At 42.7% G+C, this 20,083-nt stretch overlaps 1 protein-coding gene across 1 annotated transcript in view; it reads right to left on the reverse strand.

The window, feature by feature from the left end:
• Positions 1-551: 551 nt before the first annotated feature.
• The window catches only part of CACYBP (calcyclin binding protein), a 30,811-nt gene continuing 11,279 nt past the window's right edge, over positions 552-20,083 (reverse strand). The window contains exons 3-7 of the mRNA XM_029617932.1: positions 19,708-19,915; positions 15,289-15,385; positions 12,482-12,581; positions 9,252-9,346; positions 552-1,505 (exon numbers count right to left, since the gene is read on the reverse strand). Coding sequence (XP_029473792.1) covers positions 1,349-1,505; positions 9,252-9,346; positions 12,482-12,581; positions 15,289-15,385; positions 19,708-19,915 — 657 coding nt within the window. The 3' untranslated portion in view covers positions 552-1,348. The remainder of the gene's footprint in view (positions 1,506-9,251; positions 9,347-12,481; positions 12,582-15,288; positions 15,386-19,707; positions 19,916-20,083) is intronic.

Here is a 20,083-nt window from a genome sequence, read left to right on the forward strand (position 1 = left end):
GAAATATCAAGAATATGATACGAGGCCTGGAGTAGTAGACAATCTGAAGTTATCTATTGCTGCTGATCAAGATATGAGGCCTAATATTGTTGAAGTTAAACTGGCAATTTTGAATTGTTTGGAAAAGATGGAGAATATACATCATGGGAAAAACCCCTCAGGTTTCTGAACTTCCCAGTGACTTATCACCAACTGAGCTGTTAAAGTATGTGTGTGAGATTTTAGGCAATGCAGAAGGTAAGATTCCCTTGTTCTCACATATATTATATTCTTAACAGTAAAATGAATGTTAATAAGGATGAGGGTGCTTATGATCAGTTGATCACTAGTCAGCCAAGCATATATACATTTTTAGAATCCTCAGTTGATATTACAGTTTGTGCTACCTTGCTAGTTTCTTTGTGTGTGTAAAAAAAAAAAAAAAGAGAAGGATTTTCTCTTTCACAAGTATTTTTCCTATAAAACTTTTTAGTTTGTGGGTAAAAGATTTCTATTTTTCCTGAAGTATCGGCAGCAACCCAAGGAGACAATTTTTGCCATTAAAACAGAAAGCTCTTTCAGTGGGTGCTACCTTCTTTTTTTTTTTTTTTTAAATATCCATGCAAATGTCTAGTTTCAATGCAATAATTTTGTTTTCTATGACCCGGATCACCTAGTTAGGTTCTTGAGCGACAAAGAGGCAGGTTGTATTTTATAAGTGTGAATATACATATTTAAAGCATTGTTAATTATAATCTCCTTCCCTCTCTATTCTGTATTTTCTTTTGCCTTTACTTATTTAATTCCTTAATAAGGAACATCCTCCCTTTTTTCTTTAATGTGGGCTAGAAGATGTAATATCAAGGATGAGATACCTGAGATTCTGTCTTGATTATTTTTTTTTAAATTGGAATATTGCATCATGTTTGTTGATAGCAATTAAATCTAACAACAAAAGACTAACAAAGATTACATTAAAAAAAAAAATCATCCTGCTTTTTGCATCTAATCACCATGACCACTCTTCTTTTTCCATGGGAATAAAGAGAGGTGTGTGCGCGTGAGTATTGGGAGTGGAAGCACAATGTACACCAGGAGCTAGAGCCAGGCTTTGAACGTTAAATAACTGTGTTTTGAGCTCTCCTCTTCCTTCCTGCAGGGGAAGACAAAGGACTCACTCACCCTCAAGTCACTGTTTCTGTTAAGTATGCTTTAAATATCTCATTTAACATGAAGTGATACAATAGCTGAATGTAGTTGCCGAGAAGCTGAAAACAGGCTTTGTTAATCTGACTTCTGCAGCAGTTCTCTCTGGGAAGTCTACATTAAGGCATCCAGTATAGACCCAGTTGGAGTTTGGCTCCTTTGCTCAGAAGTCAGGCTCCCCTTTGCCTTGTTTATCCCTGGACTCTGCCCAGGCTTTATTGATGGTTCTCTTCATCTCATCATCACCATCGTCATAAATCTTTTTCAGCATATTCATCAGCCCAGCACTGGGATCCGCATCACTGTCAAACGAAGGCTTTCTGTAAGAAGAAAACAACAAAGCATAGCAGAGTTATGCCACTAGCTTGTCACCTCTACAGATATTGAGAGTGTAGAGTGCTATGACGGATCTACATCCCCTTCCCAAAACAAATGTTTATGAAAGCGTTTCTGGCTTGTAACTTGGAAAAAGCGCCACATGGGCACAGAAAAGGAAGTCATCTGTGGTGCATCGAGAAATTCCATCTTCTCTTTCCCATCCCCCCCCAAAAAAAATTGTTTACATTTTCTCCTTGGAAGGCTGTACAATGCAATGCTATATATTTCATGCTCTAATTGCAGCTTCCAAATGACTTGCTTCTTCATATTTTACAACATAAGATTTGCCATACTGTTGAGACCAAAGGTCAATCAAGGCCCACTATCCTGTTTCTAACAGTGGCTAATCCAGGTCACTAGTCGCAAGATCCCAAAAGGTCAGCAGATTCCCAGGGATATATAATGGATTTCCCCAAGTCCACCTTAATGGTTTGTGGACTTTTCTTCCAAGAACTTGTCCTAACCTTTTTTAAACCCAGCTACACTTAGACGGTAACTTTTAAACAGGCGCTCGGGCCCAGGGACATAGCCATTTTATAATCATATGCTCGTAAATGTTATAAAATAGGCTGAAGGTGCACACATGGGCATGCAATTTTAAGTGGGAGCGCCCAGGCACGCAAATGCCGCTTTAATAGCCTTCCTTCCCCCGTTAGATCTGAACCTGCTGATCTGTTTAATTTTTGTTTTAAGACTTACATACCAACCATAGCAGAAGGAAAGTTACATGGCAGGGGACCCCAGTGAGCACTTGTGTGTGGAAGTATTTATGTGCTGGTTTCGATGTGAAATCCAGGAACCACCCATGCCCTGCCCAGACCGCACCCCTTTCTGGAACTTTTCATTTGTTCATGCAGTGGAAAATATGCGCATACTTGGGCGACTTAAAATCCGTTTGGCACGTGTGGCCCAACATATTTGTGTATGTCCTAGTTTGGCGCACGTCGGACTTTTAAAATTCACCTTTAACAGCTTTTACCACATCCTCCAGCAACAAAATTCCAGTAATGGAGAAATTACTTACCTGATAATTTTGTTGTCCTAAGTGTAAACAAATGGACGCAGGATCAATGGGTTTTGCTCCCCTGCCAGCAGATGGAGATGGAGTCAGATTTCAAAGCTGAAGTCACTCTAGATACATCCCTTCAGTATTCTTTCAAAAGCCACTGTGGTCATACTACTGAAAAAAACTTGATTTAAAATATGATTAAAAACGGATAACCGTAACTGTACTCAACCAATCATAAACACTGAACCCCAGTAAGAATATAGATGTCCTGATCTAGGGACTGGATGACGGCTTACCCGTAATCTCTTGGAATCGATATCCATTCCAAGGGTGATTCCTCGGCACCGTTCTTGGGTAGCCATGGGTGGGATGCTGAGCCCACCTGACTACACTAAGGAAAACAAAATTATCAGGTAAGTAATTTCTCCATTTCCTAGCGTGTAGCCAGATGGACTCAGGACCAATGGGATGTACAAAAGCTACTCCTGATTGGGGCGGAAGGATGCCTTCGGTCTGGTTAACACTGCCCTTGCAAAGGCTGAATCCTCTCGGGCCTGTATGTCCAGGTGAGAGACTCTGGAGAAGGTGTGAAAGGAGGATCACGTCGCCACTCAGCAGATATCGACAGGAGACAGCAGTCTAGCTTCCGTCCATGAAACCAGAGCCCTAGTGGAATGAGCTTTAACCTGAGAAGGTAATGGCTTTCCTGCCTCCACAGAGGTTCCCGTGACCACCTCCTTAATCCAGTGAGCTATGGTAGCCCGTGAAGCTGGTTCGCCCCGCTTCCTTCCACCGTGAAGGACAAACAGGCGGTCCCAACTTTTGGACTGGTTCTGAAACTTCCAGGTACTGCACCAAGTCTACTGACATTCAAATGATGGAGGAGGTGGTATTCTTCTGCATCCTTGTGCTCGTCTAGGGATGGCAACGAAATGGACTGATTCAAATGAAATTCCGAGACTACCTTAGGCAAGAAGGATGAAACAGTATGAAGCTGTAATGCTCCTGGAGTCATCCGGAGGAACGGTTCCTGAAACAACAATGCCTGTAGTTCAGAGAAGAGACATGCCGAGCATATAACCACTAGGAACACAGTTTTCAAGGTTAATAAATGCAAGGAAAGGCTGCACAGCGGCTGAAAGGAGGCACTGCCAAAAACTTTAGTATTAGATTAACATTCTACAAAGGAATCGGCCATTATAGGGGTGGCCGGAGGTGCTTCACCCCTTTCAGAAAAACAAGCCATGTCCAAATGAGCTGGCAGGTGGGTTCTGTTCACCTCGCCCCTGAAACAGCAGAGAGCTGCTACCTGGACCTTCAAAAAGTTAAGGGTCAAACCTTAATTCAAGCTGTCATGCAAAAATTCCAGAATTAGTGGGATGTTGACTGCCCGAGGGGGGGAAACCACTTTCCTTGCACCAGGCCTCAAGACCCACACAATGATGTAGAGAACTTCTGCGCGCATAGTAAGGTGGCAATTACTGCCGCAGAATATCCTCCCTTCATCAGGTGAGCCCTCTCAAGAGCCAGACCGTAAGACAAAATAAAAAATAGAATATATACATCACACTGCATCAGGGGAAAGAGAAAATATATTTACACACATTAAATAAAACTAGACCTCCCAGTTTCTTGTTATCACCTACAAAAAAAAAAAAAAAAGATTCAACTTCTGAATAGATATACACACATACAAAAAATGGGGTTCTCTGTGGACAGCAAGATGAATTAACCATGACAGACCATCGCTCTATCTCAGTAAAGCTTTACTGCTGAGCCTGCACAGGATTTTCTGCAAGCACACTGCCTCATGAGTCCCTCACTCAATTGTAGAGCTTAGCTTTAGCTAGACTGACTCTCCAGGGAGGCAGGCGGGTAACTAAGCATGGCCAATTCATTCTGTCATCTACCGAGAACCCAATTTACAGTAAGCAAACTGTAAAAGCTTTCTCTCTCAACAAACAAGGCTGAATTAGTCATGACACATGGGGAGTCCCAATCTAAGGGTTATATAGCAGAGCACTTACTAAATAAGCAATCTGCATCCCCCATAGAGAGTGGATGAATAGGTTGTGCAAAACTGCTCACCCAAAGTTACCGTCACTTATGGAGAGATTGTCCAGAAAGCAGTGGGAAGTGAAGATATGATCGGTTATAAAGCTTTGCAAATGTCGGATAGGTGAGCCACTGAGGTAGCGTCTACCTGATTTGCCAGTTGGACAATGTGTTTTACAAAATCCATGTCCTTCTGTTGGGATCATAGGAGATAAGGCGAACCTGGTCTTTGAATACCTTCTGCTCTGCCCTCACCACTAATAGAAATGGAGAACAAGCATACATCAGATTTGCACCTCACTTGTGCAGAAAAGCATCTGGCATGAACCTGAACTTGCTTTGAAGAATTCAGAAAAATTTTGTTGACTTTCCCGTTTTCTGACACGAACAAGTCACTTGATGGGCAACCCCGAAGATCCTTGGCTCCCCTCCATACCACCTCTTTTGCTGCTCGAACAAACTCAAAAACTTCCCAAACGGCTGAAATATTTGACCAGCAGAAACATTTGTGCTTACATCTCCTCAAATCCCAAAATCTACTACAGGACTGAGCAGGCCTATCTTCTGGGAGCCTCTGGACCTTAGTTCCCTCCCCCCCCCCCCCCCCCCCAAAACTTGACCATCTTTTCAAGATCTTCTCCAAACAATGAGGTCCTCTTGAAAGGAAATTGGAGATGGAATACGCTGACAATTTTACAACCAGAAAAGTCTTCTAGCTCCTAGTACGGAGGCCAAGCTCCTTGCTGTAGTATGCACCAAATCAAAAGGCATCCACCAGGTACGCTGTGCCTGGCTTGAAGTGGGAAGTGTCTTCCATAACTTCCCACTAACATCAGAAACCTTCTCTAGTATGCGCTGAGAAAACTCAGCTCAGACTTTGCAGCGTTATCATAGCAATCTGCAGCACCATGTTAGAGACCTTGAAAGCTTGCTTCAACATGGCCTCAATTTTCCTATTTTGCATATCTTAAGGCAGTGCCATCTTCCACTGGAATGGATTTTCTAATAATAAAAGAACAAACCAGCACATCCACCTTCTGGAATCTAAACATCTCTCTCTCCTGAAGTACTAAAAGGATACAACTTGGACAACGAGTGCTCCCCTTTAAAACTGACCTTCAGAGAGATCCACTCCACTTCAATTAAATCTTTCATTGCCTTATGCAGAAAGAATGATTTAAAGGGTTTCCCAATACTGACCATAATGGGATCCTCCAATTGTCAGGACCTTCCATCTCTTTCTCCTCTGAAATATTCAGTTTTTAAGGCCTGTGTTATTAGGGAAGAAAGTTCTTCCCTACAAAAACAAGAGATAGACCATGGAAGTACCATTTTCCCCCATCTGGAGGGAATTCTCTCTCCTCCAATTTCTCCTCAGTATAAATATTTCTTGGGAATTTAAAGTCCTCTAGAGCAGTGGTTCTCAACCTGTTTTCTATTGGGACACACCTGGGAGATAATACTGACAGACGGGACACACTGAACACTTGACCATCACGGGGCTAAATGTAAACATATACGCTGCATCCACAGGATCCCCCCCCCCAAAAAAAAAAAAAAGAACAAACAAACAATGGATGCAGAACAGAACTAGGGATATTTCAAATACAATTCGCTATATAAAAAAAGATATTCTGATTCTGGTGCTATCTCAGTAACAAACACAAACTCCCTTACTACAAGGCGCATTGTAAATTATAAAACCTGAAAAGCAACAAAAAAAAAAAAAAAAAAAAATCAAGCACATGTGTAGCAAACCTTCCTTAACATTGCAACACTAATTCCAAGAACTGAAACAGCAATAGCCCTTCCTATGAAAAGGCAGCAGTACAGCAGCAATGCATGTCCTATTAAGAATGAGAAAATGCAACAAAGATTGATATAAATCCCTCCCTACTAGTAAAATACCTCACCTCAATCACACATACAGATCAGACCTTTACCAAATACAGAAAAAAAGATCACAAATTACAAAAACAAGACAGAAGAAATGCACATTCCCAAAACTGACATATCAGGGCTCTTACACCGTCACTCCCCTTCCATGCCTCCATCATCCTTCACTTTTCCCCACTTACTCCCTTTCCATCACCCTCATATCCCTGCCCAGCATTCCTGACCCCCCCCCCCACCCTCTTCCCTGTGCTCCCTCTCCCCTGCTTGACTCTCCCTACCCCCCTTCATTCCCTCTCCCTGCCTGCCCAGCTAACCTGACCCCCCGTTTCCCACCCCTTCCTGCTCAGCAGCCCCCACACTCCCTCTCTGTTCCACCTTCATCTTCCCAGCATCTCCAGCCTCCTTTCCCCCACCCTCCACAGGGTGAAGAGATCAGCAGCAGCATCACTCCCAGACTCAGCAGGGGACGATAAAGTTTGCACCCCATCAGGCCCAGAACAGCAGGAGCTGGCAATGTCTCGCTCTGATCTGGGTGAAGGAGGAAACAGCCTCTCATGGGCCAGAAAGAAGAGAAGGAAGTGAGAGTAGTCTCCCATCAGGGAGAAGTCAACCAACTCCCATTGGGGCTGATAAGGATACAGCAGCCTTCTGCTGGCCCTGTGACCCACCAGTGTGTCCCGACACACCTGCTGAGAACCACTGCTCTAGAGAATCCTCTGGACTCACAGGGAACATCCTGATCTACCTCCAATTCTTTTTTTTCTTCCTAGATCTTTTATTTTACCTTATGCAGCTTTCCCGAAGCAGAAAAACCTGGAGTGGAGCGTGAGACTGAACTCTGTTCCACAGGAAAAAAAAAAAAAAACCACACTGCGTACACTTGATAACTTCTGTTGATAGAGCAGCCCAGGCAAATAAAGAAACCTCTAAGGGAGAAGGCACAGACACTGCATCCCTCCAGGAAGTCGCCCGTGATGTTGAAAACACCGGGCTCTTGCTCTGTGGGACTAAGAAAATGGAGATACCAGTTTCCTTACCGCTGTACGCGCTCCTAAAATGGCTGCCATTCCCGATGCGGTACTTGCTTCCCCAGTGGAAACCAACTGCCTAGCCAGCCCTGCTAAAGCGGCTCTCCCTGAAATTGCCATTTCAGCTTACTCCCTCTGTATCCAAACAGGCACATCTTTGCCGACCCTCCTGCTGGCAACTTGCGGGACCCATAAATGCTGCAGACCAGGACCTTCTTCCTGCGCTCTGCCAACTTGATCATGCTGCTATAGCCGTCCCTGCAATTCTTCCCAAGCCGCAGTGGCGCAAAGATGAAGCAGTATTCACCCCTCCAGTCCCTGTGGCTTCAGTCGATTCACCACTGCGCCAACTGGCTGCCTTCTGATCTGTATACCGATCCTGTGCTGCTGACAGGCACAATGTTAAGGGGTTTTTTTGTTTTGTTTTAAAGGCAGCAGACATGCGGAGGGAGGGGTGGAGGTAAAGATCACAAGCTAAGCCGATCTGGTAACCCCCCTGGTTCCACTGAGGGAGGGAGAACCAGTCTTTCACCATAGGAGCTTCCTAATATCAAAACTTTACCCAACTCCCCTGGGATTATGCTCAACTGAGGGAGGGCGAGCTTATCTTTCAAGCAGCCACTAAAGATGGAGTAGACGTCAGTCACTCAGAGAATGCGATCAGAGATTTGTTGTGAAGTAGTGCCCTGAAACAGCTTATATGTGCGCGAAACATGGCTATGTCGGTATTGTACAGATAAACACTTTTCCATGTTGTTTAGAGATCAATGGACTTGAACACTGTTTGAGACTTTTGAATTAAAGTGCACCGCTGTGCCTTGGAAAGAAAGAGACACATGGGATTGACTGAGCAACAATAAAGAAATGAATGCAACAGTAATGATGCTAAATGCACACAAGGATATTTTTTCCTATGACCACAGTGAACAGTATGTACACGGATATTAAGAAAGAGGTCATCATGTTGGTACTATCTGAGGTCTTTTCCCCCTTTCATTAATATTTAGTTTTGAAATCTGCCAGCAATGTAATTAATACATTTTTGTCATTAAAAGCGAGGTGAAGGGCAGTATGTTGGAGTAATCATTAATTGTGAGAATACTTACAGGACAGAAAAAATAATAAAAGTAAAAACTTGAGTATAAATTAAAGACAATGGATACCAGTAAGCATTTGGATGTGGGAATTATCTTGGGACACTGGGATACAAGTAGTGCATAGTGCCGTCAGCGAACCTGTTAGTCTCGACTGATCTGACTGGACGAGGAGGAAATGAGAAATTTGCATGTGCAGTGCCTCAACTGTATACAAATCTCTCATGCATATTCATTAGAGATATCCTGAAAACCTGGCAGATATGTGGCCCTTCAAGGCCCAGAGTTGGACACCACTGGTATAGAACAATTTTTTTTCCCCACACTGGCAAAAAAAAAAAAAGGAAAAAGGCTTCTAATGTTAACTGATAACTCCCAATTTAAGTTTACGAGGAGGATCAGCCTCACCAGGCATTGACCTCTAAACAATGGCTATAAAGTTGGCAAACCGATGATCTTGGAACCACCGTACCACCACTATATTTTGTCACTGGATTCTGTTTGGTGATAAGTTCAACCCATATATTAAAAGGCTTGCTGTGCCCCAGGACAATCTTTTCCAGTGACTTGATGGACTCCCATAAGATCTAAACCTGCAGCACTCACTCCTTGTCCTTGCTCTGCTTCTCTACTTGGGTCAGATATTCCCATTTGTGTTCAGCCTTCTTCCTGCACATCACAAGAACCGTGTCCTTCTTGATCTGTGGGGAAAAGCAAGAAGAGTCATCAGCTACTCGGAAACCTATCTGCACAAAACAGCTCAAAGGAATTATTAGGCAACAGGTCACTTGCATAATAGAATTTAACAGATGGAGAGACGAGAGAATCTCAAGTTGACAATTTATGTTTGAGGCAGCAGAACCACCTAATTTGTCCACTCACCTCATTCCTACAGCTCTGTTGTCCAAAAATACACGTTTTTATTCTTGTTTCCAGGTAAAAATGGGCATTTTTCCTATATGTTTTTAAATACCTCCTAATCTTAGGATAGAGCCAGAGAACATGGCTCCAAGTTTTGAGGTGGCAGACTGGTGCCTAGGGAAATCTTCAACTTTCCTGTCTTTCAGGCATGCCTTCAAACCCCTCATGTCTAAGATGGAGCTGAAAAAGTTGGCTGAAAAATTGGTTCAGGTAAGTTGGTTTGTTTTTTTTAAGTACATTTGTGATTGGGAACGTACTTGGGAGCATAAAGCAGAGTTTCTTACCCAAAACAAGTCACACACTGCTCTTAAAGAACATTTGTTACAGATAAGCAACTGTGCTTTCAGATCAATTGCATCAGTAGCGTGGGATCTTCTTAGTGTTTGGGTAATTGCCAGGTTCTTGTGGCCTGGTTTGGCCACTGTTTGAAACAGGATGCTGGACTTGATGGACCCTTGGTCTGACCCAGCATGGCAAGTTCTTATGTTCTTATCAAGCAGGATGACTGCCTTCACACATGGGGAACGAAAGCAGGGGAAAAAACCCAAACAACAATGCCAACAGGCAAAATGCTTTTGGTGGTAACAGGTCAATTTTGTATTTTCTTTTCCCCCCCCCTTTTTTTTTTTTATATAGGGCATCCTGCTCCCAAAATAAACAGGCCCTAGAGGGGATGGAGTTGGGTTCTACAGCTCAAAGAAGCTCCTCAGGACTGACTGGCCAAACCTAGAGTTCCCGTCCTAGCAATAGTGCAATAGAGAACGCCATGTCGCAGCTTTGGGGATCTCTTCTATGGAGGCAGATCTTCGGAACCATGGCAGTAGCCTTAGCCCCCGATTCAGGTCTGCTTGGGCATAATGCAGAGTGATGCAATCTGCTAGAAAATTTGAAAGGGTGCACTTGGTGTCCAAAGAAACCAAAGCTGGGTAGACTTTCTAAGAGCTATAATCCACTCCAGACTGAAGGCCAAGCTTCTTCTGCAGTCCAAACCATGTAGCACTTGTTCTCCTTTGTGGATATATGGCCTGAGAAAGAATGTTATTAAAAAAAACAAAAAAACTGGAATCAAGAGTAGGACTAACACTGATAAATGATCCAAAAAAGGGGATGAGTATGGTGATCACATTTGCAGATGAAAACAATTATTCAAAGTTATTAAAACAGCATTAGATTGCAAAGAACTGCAAAAGGACCCTGTGAGACTAGGAGACTGGACATCTGAATGCAGATGAAATCCGAGTGTAACGTGATGTGCACAGGGAAAAATAATCTCAACTACAGGCAGGGCTCTCTGTTGGGAGTCACCACTCAGAGAAGGACCTTGAGGATAATACATTGAAACTCTCATTTCAGTGTATAGGCAGTCAAAAATAAAAAAACAAAACAAATAGAATGTCAGGAATGATCCATAAAGGAATAGACAATAAAACAAAAAGATAATTTTGCCTCTGTATTGATCCATGATGCGGCTGCACCTGGAGGACTGTGTGTAGCTCTGGTCACCCCATCTAAAAAGGACAAAGAGGAACTAGAAAAATGTGCTAAGGGAAACCAGAAAAATAACACGTGATGGAATGGCTCCCCCAGGACAGGCTACTCAGCTTAGAAAAGTGGCAGAGAGGGGACACGATGATTTTATAAAATCATGAGTGAGATTGAACAAGGGATGGTTATTTACCCTTTCAAATACTAAAACAAGGGGACATTCCATAAAACTAAAATTAACAGATATAAGATAAAATCTTAAAGTACTTTTTTATTCAGCGCACAATCTGTGGAATCTGTTGCCAGAGGAGGTAGTCAAGGCAACTAGCATAGTAAGGTTTTAAAAAAAAGTTCGGACAAATTCCTGGAAAAAATGCCATAAAAAACATTAGCCAGGTATACTAAATAAGTTATTGCTATCCCCAAGAACAAGTAAGAAACAGATCTAGTTTTTGGGAACTGCCGACTACTTGAGACCTGGACTGGCCACTGTAGGAGACAAGATGCTGAGGCCAATGGATAAGTCAGACCCAGCATGGCATATCTATATGTGGAAATCAGGCACTATATATCTTAGGCAGGAGCTTAGGATGCAGAGCCACCCTATTGCGAAAAAAACATTTAGTATAAGTTGGATAAATCAAAGCTCACAAACTCTATATGCCAAAAATGACCACCACTTAAAAATGGTCTTCTAGGTCAGGTACTTCAGCTCACATGAGTAGTCTTATCTCCTTCCAGAGCCTCATTTCTCCAGAAGCTTTTTTTTTTTTTTTTAATTTATATTCCACCTTTCATGACACTTCAAAGCAAATTACATTCAAGCTGCTGACAAAATCCTCCAGCTGCCTTTTTTTTTTCTTTAATAAGCAAGGTGGGGGAGGGGAGGGAGAAAGAGTCTCAGAGGAATCTGCTGAGCCAAATACATACTCCCATCCCCTAGCTCTACCAAGCCCCCCCCCCCCCCCACCCCCCACACACACACACACTCCCACTGGGAGCTGGAAGGCTCCTTCTAGGGCTTGCTTACCTTTAGAAGCAGAAGCCTATCCCACAATTCACCTTAACAGAAAATCAGCAAGGCTGCTTAAATGCAGAATTGCCCCAAAATGCTCCATCAGGAAAAGCAAAGACCAAATCCTGCAATCCAGAGATCCTACTGCGCTAGACCAGTACGTCCTACCAACTGCTGGGAAATGGAATACTGGGTTTTCTCTGTGCTGCACTACCAAAAGTACCGAGTTTTGTCCTCTGTTTCCATCTGCTGGAAGGGGGAAAATAAACCCACACATCTGGACTGCTAAGGAATCATGATTTCTGAATCACTGTTACCAGTAATGTCAAACAGTACTTGCATGCAGAAAACAAGACTAGTATTGTTTTGCCATGCACCACTGGTAAATGTCTCACCTGGGAGTGATGTGACCCACCTTTCGAGAGCTGTCCTCCACGGAGATGGGTTTCAGAAGGTTGTTGACAGTCATGGAGTAAGTCTTCCCATTCAGATTCTTCACCAGCAGTTCAAAGGACCTGCAATGTTAGCAGAGAAAGTGAGTTAGAATCCTGGTACACAGAACAGAGTTTTATTTAAATCCATCTTCGATTCCTCAATATCCATAAGTAGCTCAATGCAGACTATAAATGCTCATAATACAGCAACAACAAAAACAGTTCATAAACTCATAATTCAGGTCAAAATAGCCAATCAGCAATATCATCCGAAAATAAGCATGATAGTTACAGTCCCTACAGCAGACTAAAGATACATTTATTCTTATCTGAATTTATTTTCCTGGAATCCTGTTTCACGAGTTCAGACTAATGAGTTTCTTTCCCTACCAGCAGATGGCGGCAAGAAACATTACAGGTCACGTCAGAAGTTCTTACATGTGGTGCAGCCCAGATTGAAGCCTATGACAAAGCTGTAAAATTTAGATCAACAATAGACTGAAAGCCAAAAAGGATCCTCTTACACCAATTCCCCTCCACTATTCAAGTGAAATGAGGATGGAACAATAGAAACAAGGAAAATGAAACAAAGAGACCTCAGTCAATATTTTCTGATTCTGAGAATTCTTCCACTATTGAGGCCCAAACTTACTGGGAGGATTCGGAACGGATGTAGGATTCAAGGAAAGGAAATTATTAGGCAAGAATTCTTGTACATTGTTACTTATGTTATAAGTTGTTGTATTTATTTATTGATTTTGTTATGCCTTTTCAGTATTATCCACTCTTCCTGTTAATTGTATTCTTCGGTTACTTGTAAGGGCTTCGCCCAAAAGTTTTTGTTTTTTGTGAACCGATACGATGTGCGAACGGCTATCGGTATAGAAGAGACTTTAAATAAATAGATAAATAAATTTCTCCTTCCTTATCATCCTACTACACTAGTCTAGTGAAAGTACTCAATCCCAATTAAACTGGGATGGAAAAAGTTAGGGCTATTTTGATACCCCCTCCAGTAGTAGCTTCACCTTTGCATGGGCCTGCAAACAGCAAAACAACCTATTAGTCTTCTGGAAGGAATTAGTGACCTCCAAGTATGTGATGAGGACCTGGACATCCAAGAACCTCAAAGACTTGTTCCTGCCATGGAAGCCTTCTCTGGAAAAAGTTGGTAGAGAAATTACTTACTGATAATTGTGTTTTCCTTAGTGTAGACAGATAAGACTCAGGACCAGTGGGTTATGTGCTCTTCTGCTAGCAGATGGGAGATGGAGTCAGATTTCAAAGCTGACATCACCCTAGATATATCCCTGCAGTGACCTCATCTCCTCAGTATTCTCCCCAAAAGCCTTCATAGTAGTGAAGTATTTATATCTCTATAGGAGGGCCATCTAATAGCTCAAGGTGAGGTGGTGGTTGAGGGTTTAGGGGCCAGTTTCTCATGTACAGTGAGACATACGAACAGCACAGTACATCTTGGTGAAGATTTGACATCATTTGGAGTGAGGAAAGTCTCAAAGATGAAATTTTGTACTATGTTGTCTCGCCCTAGCTTGATGGTAGCCATACGTGATAGTGTGACATTGTGACAGCAGCCCAGCAGGCATATTTTAAGTCCTGCTAATTGAAGTAAGCATCACTGAAATAACTAATATTTTTATTATGAGTTATTTCATCACTAATAATAGACTCCATTGTAGATTTTGATTATGAATTATAATTATGAATAGTCAGCCTCTCCAGTTTCATATACTAATGTATTCGTTACATTTTCCTGTCTACATCATTTTGATGTTCAATTACATTTTAAAGTATGATTTATTTGTATCCATGAGTTTATATAGTCATACATGTATTTTAATATTTATGTTCAGAGTTTGCACATCTATACATGTATCTTATTTATTTTTATATACATATATATAGGTATTGATTTAATTCAAGTTTGTACACTTATACATGTATTTTATTTTATGATTTGAGTATGTACACCTATACATGTATTTTATTTTTTTTATTGTTTTGAATTATTTAATTGTGTTATTTCAAATTTTAATATTGATATATTTATTCATTTTTAGTTGCCCCTGAGGCAGCTCTATAAGCGAAACTCGGCCAGAGTCTGGCGTTATAATAAAGGGCTACTTTTGATCATCCGATTCCTATTGTTTTTACCCTTTTGAAAGTTTAGCACAAGAGCAGTGGATTTTCATACTGTTTCCTCTTCTAGTCATTAATTCAAATTTGATCATATTATGATCACTACTGCCAAGCGGCCCCACCACCGTTACCTCTCACCAAATCCTGTGCTCCACTGAGAATTAGATCTAAAATTGCTCCCTCTCTCTTCGGTTCCTGAACCAATTGCTCCATAAAGCTATCATCTTTGTGAGCCATTCCTCACTCCAAATGTGCCTTTATTTACTTGAGCTATTAAGAATATAAATATTTACCTGTTTTAACATGTTTTGAATTCTCTAGTTAGAAAAGCATGAAATAAACGATGATAATATAGGGAGACCTGCTACATGTATAAATGTAATCAACAGGAGGACACAAAATGACAGAGTACATAAAATTTAAATAGTGTCATCAATTTACTATTCTGTGCCAATCAAGAAAGCTTAATAACACATTGTTCTAAGTCTGCTTACATCTGTTTTTTTTTAAGCAGTTCAGCATAGGAAGTGGAAAACATCAGAGCACCACAAAGAGAGACTACACTGGGATGAGAACATTGCTCTTTCTCTGGTTCCTGTTAGCAGTAGTTGCTATGTATATTACCTACCTCTCTGTAAAGCAGATTTGAGTATTTTCTGCAGGGATCTGGTGAACTCCATTCAAAGTGATGTAAATTTTCACAAACTTGTCAGACTGATCCCATCCTGAAGACAAAAGACTGGATTAGAAAATGTAAGACTTGCTCTGTAAAGAAAACACATTAGTGCAACACACCTGGAAACTGGGCTGGGGCGAGTGAATAAGTGCCCAAATCAGTCCTGGTGCCCATTTAACAATGGGGGAAAAGATATACAGTTTGAAGAAACACATCCAGCAGGAGTGTAGTATGAAGATGACAGAGTTTACAGGATTTTTAATTTAATGAGATTTGATTTATATTCTGCCTTTCGTGACACTTCAAAGCAGATTACATTCAGATACTGTAGGTACTTCCTGTACCCAGTCTGTACCTGAGACTATGGAGCGTTAAGTGACTTGCTCAAGGTCAAAGACCATTCAGTGGAATCCTAACTGAGGACCTTTGTGGTCCAATATAGGAAAATTGGTTTTTACCTGCTAATTTTCGTTCCTGGAATACCATAGATTTATTTATTTATTTTTATTTAAAGGCTTTTATATACCGGAGTTCATGTACTAGTACATACCACTTCGGTTTACACAGAACCAATATTGGAAAATTACATCAAACAAGTGGGTATAAATAACAAGGCTAACTTTGTAGGAACTTGAACTAGAGGTAAAGGAGAGAACAGAACCAAGAGGTAACAGATCAATGTAAATAGATAAATAATAAATATAAATTCTTACAATAAATACAAATACAAATTCTTACAATAAATACAAATGCTTACAGATTACAGTCTTCAATATCTAGATCAGTCCAGACAAGTGGGTTCTGCATCCCTACCAGCAGATGGAGGCAGAGAATAAAAACTGCTACTTAACAGAGAGTGCCACCTGCTGTCCCTCAGTATTGGGCTGTACCCAAGCCAAGATGTCTAACCCCAAACTCCAAGGATTTCTCCATGTAAGGCGAGCTAGGGAACAAGTTGGAACTCCCAACCAGAACTGACAACAACCCCCCCCCCCGAACTAGGGCCAAGAAAAAGAGCTTTGAATCTCAAAACATACTTCTGCAGCACCAGAAGCAGGAAAGGCCTTTTGAAAACATTACTCCCAATCATACTGGGATGGGAGTCTGGACTGATCTGGGGTATTCCAGGAACAAAAATAAGCAGATAAGAACCAATTTTCCTTTCCTGTTCATACCCCAGATCAGTCCAGACTAGTGGGATGTACCCAAGCCCCTTTACACTGGGTGAGATCCCGAAAGACCTGCATGCAAAAAACTTTCACCAAAGGAGCCCTCCTCCTTTGGGACCCTGACATCCAAATGGTAATGTTTAGTAAAAGCGTGCAAAGAGGACCATGTTGCTGCCCGATAAATCTCCTGCAGAGACACCAATACTCCGCCCAGGAGGCTGCCTGTGCCCTGGTGGAATGCATCCACAATCCCTCGGAGATCGACTGACCAATGAGAAATCCTACTCTTAATCACTTTGCAACCCTTCTTTGCTCCACTGAATAACATAAAAAGATGGTCCGAGGTCCAAAAACCATTTGTGACCTTGAGATATCTCAGGAGAACCTGATGTACATCCAAAAAATTAAGTTCCCGTGCATGGAGAGAATCAGGCTTGAGGTGAGAAAATCCCGGCAACTCCACCATCTGACTAAGATGAAAAGCCAACACAACCTTGGGCAGAAAGGAAGGAAAAGCCTGCAAAGAAACCCCATCATCAGAAATTCTGCATGATAAGGCCTGGAGCTCCAAAATTCGCCTCGCCGAACAAATTATCACCAGGAACACAGTTTTCAGGGTAAGGTCCTTCAAAGAAGTCCTTCTCAAAAGGAGATCCACACAACACCCAGAGAACCAGATTAAGATTCTAGGACAGACAAATCCTACAGACTGGAGGTCACAAATTACCCCAGTTCCTGAAACAGCTACATTAGTTGCCTATCTGCCAATGTATCCATTACAAAATCTTAATGATTATCCACAACCTATTACATAATGCCTCATCTATTTGGTTATGCTCTACGTCTCTACTAACCTCCACATCACTTATGCTCATCAGATAAAAATTAATTACAAGTTTCAACTGTTAAAACTGCTAGATTAGACTTTCCAACAAATGTGCCTTCTCCATAGCAAGCCTGACACTGGAACTAGCTACCCAATTATATTCAACAATGCACCACAAAAAAATGAATTTAAGAAAGCTGTAACTTATTTTGACTAACCCTCCCCAACTCTCAAACACGAGTCCCTTCCCACACCAATCTCAAGACAACAAACTTATCCCCCCCTTATCCTTTGCCCCATCTCCCCTATGTTTTCACTTCATGTATGCATACGTTTAGTTGCAAACTACTGATTATGTATTATTTTAACTGTAAACCACCTAAATCTGCTTTTTGCTTGTATAAGTGGTATAGAAAAAAAACTTTAAAATAAATAAATACTTTGTTCCTTTAAGAAAACGTACCACGTCCAGATGAGAAGCCAAGGGTCGTCCTTGTAACCTTCCCCAGAAGAAACCCAAGACTGCCAATTGGACTCTGAGAGAATTATAAGCTAAACCCTTTGACAAGCCCACTTGCAAAAACCTTAATACTTGGGCAACATTCGCCTGCAAAGGATCAACGTCATGGACCCCACACCAGAACTCAAATACGCTCCACACTCTGATGTACGCCAAAGATGTAAAGAAATTCTAGCCTGAAGAAGAGTAGTAGTCACCGGCTCTGAATACCCCTTTAAGCGGAAACGCAGTCTTTCAAAAGCCAGGACGCTAAACAGAAGCGATCCGCCTGTTCCAAGAAGATAGGTCCTTGACGACGCACTCCCCCCCTCAGGTGACTTAACCAGACAGGCTCGTCTACTGCTAATTGAACCAGGTCCGCAAACCATGGCCCACGCAAGCACTCTTGTGCTACCCAGAATCACTCTTCCCTCATGCTGCTCGATGCAATGCAACACCCGACCCATGAGCGGCCATGGAGGGAAGAAATATAGCAGAATCCTCTCTGGCCACGGCTGAACTAGGGCGTCGATCCTCGTGGAGCCAAACTCCCTCCTGCGGCTGAAAAACTGAGCCGCCCTGGCATTCTTCCCTGTTGCCATGAGATCGAACTGGGGTGCGCTCCCCCTGCTCCGAACGAGCACAAATGCCTCCACTAACAACTCCCATTCTCCTGGGTCCAGCTGTTGTCTGCTGAGATAATCCACCTGCACATTGTCCACACGAGAGGCTGCAAGCGCCACCAGATGAAGTTCCGCTCAGGCAATTAGCTCTTGTACCTCCTGAGCCACCAAGCGAATCTTCGTTCCACCCTGCCAATTGATATAGGCCAGTTCGGAGGAGCCTCCGCTCGAGACTCCTTAGCCTTATCTCAGGGTCTCTGTATGCCTGGCCACTTACCTGCCATCTCCTTCTGAGTGAGATAGGTTTCGTGCTGTAACAAAACAAAATCCACAGTAAACCTGCTGCGGTCTCACTGCTCCACAGCTGTCAGGTCCTCCTCTTCTCCAGACTCCTGGTGCACTGGAGACTGTGGGGGGAGGGGAGTCCCTGCCTTCCTCAGCCATGGAAGAACTCCTGCCATGTGGAGCTAAGATGGCCATTGACTCCTTCAACCCCTCCCGGGCCTCCTGCACAGGGCCTGCAGCACGTGTGTAATGCCTGCTCCCTGTGTCGAGGCTCCCTCGCCTCCAGAGACACAGGCAAGGCAGAGAAGGGCCGCACTGAGGCGAGAGCGCCTCCCCCCCCGCAGGCCCGACATGCTTTCCTGTGCTCAGAGGGAGACAGCATGGCATGTAACATGGCTCGTGGCTAAAAATAACCCCGAGCAGGAGAAAAAGCCGCTGCCGCTTACTGCTTTTTTTTTTTTTTTTAAACTTCAGCCCTTAAAGAAACAGCCATCCGAGCCACCCACAAAAACAAAACAAAGCTATACTTTCCTGTTTCTGCAGTCGGCCGGCCTGGGTGAGAGGACTTCAGGGAGAGCGAGGGAACCAGGACCCCTGGCTTTCCCTACCCTTGGAATCAAGGGTCAAGCCTGGCCAGGATTTCCAACCCCCTGCTCGCCTTGCTCAACCAGAGGGATGGCCCACAAAGGAACCTAACACCTCTGGGAGCTCCATCTTCAAATCTTATGTCTTCTCTCTAACACTAAGCTACTTTATTTTATTTATTTATTTTTAAAACTACTATCAGAGTGCAGGTTTGCACCACTACCATCTGCTGGAGACAGAAATACTGAGAGACTGTAGGTGGCACTCTCGGTTACGTAGCAGTGCCTGAAAAGTTTTTCTCTGCCTCCATCTGCTGGTAGGGATGTGAACAGGAACAATGTTTCTAGTACAGTACTAAGAGGAAGAGATGGAAAGTACTGGTACCATAATTGTTGATTTTCACCGTGTAACCGGTGGGGATGGTTGCTGGTTTGGGTGTCTCTATGGACTCTTCCTCTCTCCGTCTCTGCTGCTCCTGCTTGTCAGCAATTTCCATCTCCAGCTTGCGCTGCTCCACCAACAGAACATCACTCACTCGTTTCCGTGTCACTTGTTCCAGCAGCTGCTTCACCTCTTCCAGGTCTTTCTGCAGCTGAAATTAAGAGCAGCGGACACTATTACACACTTATTGGGAAAAGGACTGTGATGCAGTCCCTGGTGTAATGGGCTGGTCTAGAAGCCTACAGGAAAGAAAATCAGGTAAGTATAATTTAACCTTTTTTTTAAGGTACCAACAGAAATGATGTAATACATAAAAACT

The sequence above is a fragment of the Rhinatrema bivittatum genome, chromosome 10, assembly GCF_901001135.1.
Source record: "Rhinatrema bivittatum chromosome 10, aRhiBiv1.1, whole genome shotgun sequence".
Classification (NCBI taxonomy): Eukaryota; Metazoa; Chordata; class Amphibia; order Gymnophiona; family Rhinatrematidae; genus Rhinatrema; species Rhinatrema bivittatum.